This window comes from Chrysochloris asiatica, unplaced genomic scaffold, assembly GCF_000296735.1.
Source record: "Chrysochloris asiatica unplaced genomic scaffold, ChrAsi1.0 scaffold00034, whole genome shotgun sequence".
In the NCBI taxonomy this organism is placed as follows: domain Eukaryota; kingdom Metazoa; phylum Chordata; class Mammalia; order Afrosoricida; family Chrysochloridae; genus Chrysochloris; species Chrysochloris asiatica.
The window spans coordinates 3,867,858-3,870,354 of NW_006408552.1; the positions used below are offsets into that span (position 1 = coordinate 3,867,858).

The window sequence follows — 2,497 nt, forward strand, 5'->3', positions numbered from 1 at the left end:
TGATATATGGAGGGGATAATAATCAATGTAATGAAACAAGCTATATGAATGGTTGAATGTGAAGCTGATGATGTGCCCTGTAAACTTTCACTCAATGCAAAATAAAAACATTTAATTAAAAAAAACACACACACACACACACAGTGATAAAGCTAGAGTTTGGGACCACCAAGCAAATAAGCCGGGAATCATTTTATCATTCAGGGATAGGCCTGTAGGCAGCATCGTTGAGGGGTCCCCCGCTCAGACCGTCAAGAGCCATCACACCAACCTATTACTCCTTGTTGCTCTGCGTGCTGTGAACCTAAATCTGCTTTGTCTTGGCAGGTGAAAGCTGATAAGGACAGCCCCAACCTCGCACAGCTCCAACAGGCCTCTCGGGGGGTAAACCAGGCCACTGCTGGAGTCGTGGCCTCAACCATTTCTGGCAAATCACAGATCGAGGAGACAGGTAGCCTTTCAGAAGTGATACTTTTCTTACGCATCCAATTTCACTCTACTTGGTATACTTCCCCTCCATGAGCCCAAGGACCTGCCATTTTGTTTCTAAATACTTTTCTTTAGTTTTCATCTTTCTGTTTTCAACCTATTTTCTTTTTACAGTGGGCGATACCACCTAGGCATAATGTTTGTGTCACTAAAGTGACAGGCCCCTAAATAGATTTTTCTTTTAGATGTTTCTGAATTCCAAGAAATGACTCTACAGGCCCTCCTCGGGCCAGATTGCCCCTGGGGAGAGCTGATTATGACTGCCCTCCAACCGCCACCTTCCTTCCCCTCCACCCCTCAGTTACTGTCTCGTTGTGTGTTGACAAACGCTAGACCAAGAATATCAGCAGAGTGTCAGCGGCATTGGCCATCTCTCAGGCAAGACTTTGCCAGGGACATGATGTGACAAGGCCTTCTGATTTCTCACTGCAGACAATATGGACTTCTCAAGTCTGACACTGACCCAGATCAAACGCCAAGAGATGGATTCCCAGGTAGGAACTCCACCTCTAAGTTCTAGTAAGTCTCTGTTTACCTTAGACATTGACCTCAAAGAGTATTGCTGTGAGGGAGGCAGGCAGCCGGGGGAAGGAAAGATAAATACAAATGTATCTGTTGCTGTTGTGAAATGTGGTAGAGTCGGCTAATGAAGCTACTGGCACAAGAATGAATGTAAATGTCGCTGGAAGAAACAGTGGAGGCAGAGAGAAGTAACTCCTAACTCTTGCCTCTAAATGTTAACACGGACCTCCTAGGAGTCTCTAAGCCATTATTGAATAGTCTTAACATAATTTTTTTTTCAAACTTCTGATAAAAAATGATTTCAATTTAAAACTTTATTTCAAGAGAAAAAAAAAAAAGTATACGCGGGGTCTTCAAAACGTTCATGGAAAAACGGGATTAAGATCCTGGAATTTTTCCACGGACGTTTTGAAGCCCTCTTGTGCATATGTGTATCGATGCACTGTTAACCCATCAAAGGCAATGCTGTTTCTCTAAATTGTTCAGCATGAGTGTCAATGGGATGTTGAAAAAATTTTGGACATACTTGTTCTAGAATTACTGGTCATCAGCCTCGGGGTAAAAGTCATATGGCCAAATTCTGTCCAAATTTTCAGCTGTGTCCTGAAAATTTACAAAGGTCTCTATTACTTAGTGGTCTCATCGCGTCTCTCATGACATTAATACCATCTGGTGCCATGGGTTAATGCACCAGACTGCAAAGTCGGTTTAAATTGAAAGGTCGGCGGTTCAAGTTGACTAGTTGCTCCTCGGAAAACCTCTACAGAGTCACTATGAGTCAGAACAGACTCAATAGCACTTAAGACTATATGCAGAATAATGCACTGGACCGCGAGGTCATTTTGAACCACAAGGTCAGCAGTTCAAATTCACCAGCCAGAGGCTCCTTGGAAACCCAGGGTCACTATGAGTCAGAACTGACTCGATGGCTTAACAACATCTGGTGCTGATGAATACCAAATTCTTCTCCCCAGCTCTGAGCTTCTCTCGAGCTCCATACGTTGACAACTGCCTATTTACTGTCTCCACTTGGATACCCAATAAGTTAAGTTTCCCACACCTAACATATCCAAAGCAAATATCTTCATCTCCCACCCAAATTTGCCCCTCTCCTCTCTTCTCTGTCACAGTAAATGGCTCCACCACTGACTTGGACACTTGAGTCACCCTTGGGTCCTCTCTTTCCCTCACCCCCAACACCCAGTCCCTCAGCATGTCAAGTCAACTCAAAATCTCCAGAGAGTAACCTGGATCATTCTGCTTCTTTCCAATTCCCCACCCAAGTTCCAAGCCCCCATCACCTCTCACCTGAGCTACTGCAAGAGCAAACTACCTTTGTTGTTGTTGTTGTTAGGTGCCATTGAGTTGGTACCAACTCATAGCGACCCTATGTACAGCAGAACTAAACACTGCCCAGTCCTGGGCCAACCTCACAATTGTTGCCACGCTTGAGTCCATTGATGCTGCCACTTGGCCAATCCGTCTC

At 44.6% G+C, this 2,497-nt stretch overlaps 1 protein-coding gene and 1 pseudogene across 2 annotated transcripts in view; both read left to right on the plus strand.

Annotated features, from left to right (window-relative positions):
• The window catches only part of HIP1 (huntingtin interacting protein 1), a 217,424-nt gene that overhangs the window by 209,725 nt on the left and 5,202 nt on the right, over window positions 1-2,497 (plus strand). For both annotated transcript variants that reach the window (XM_006859687.1, XM_006859688.1), the window contains 2 exons: window positions 328-451; window positions 922-983. In XM_006859687.1, coding sequence (XP_006859749.1) covers window positions 328-451; window positions 922-983 — 186 coding nt within the window. The remainder of the gene's footprint in view (window positions 1-327; window positions 452-921; window positions 984-2,497) is intronic.
• LOC102831573 overlaps window positions 1,156-2,497 on the plus strand; it is a 4,012-nt pseudogene continuing 2,670 nt past the window's right edge.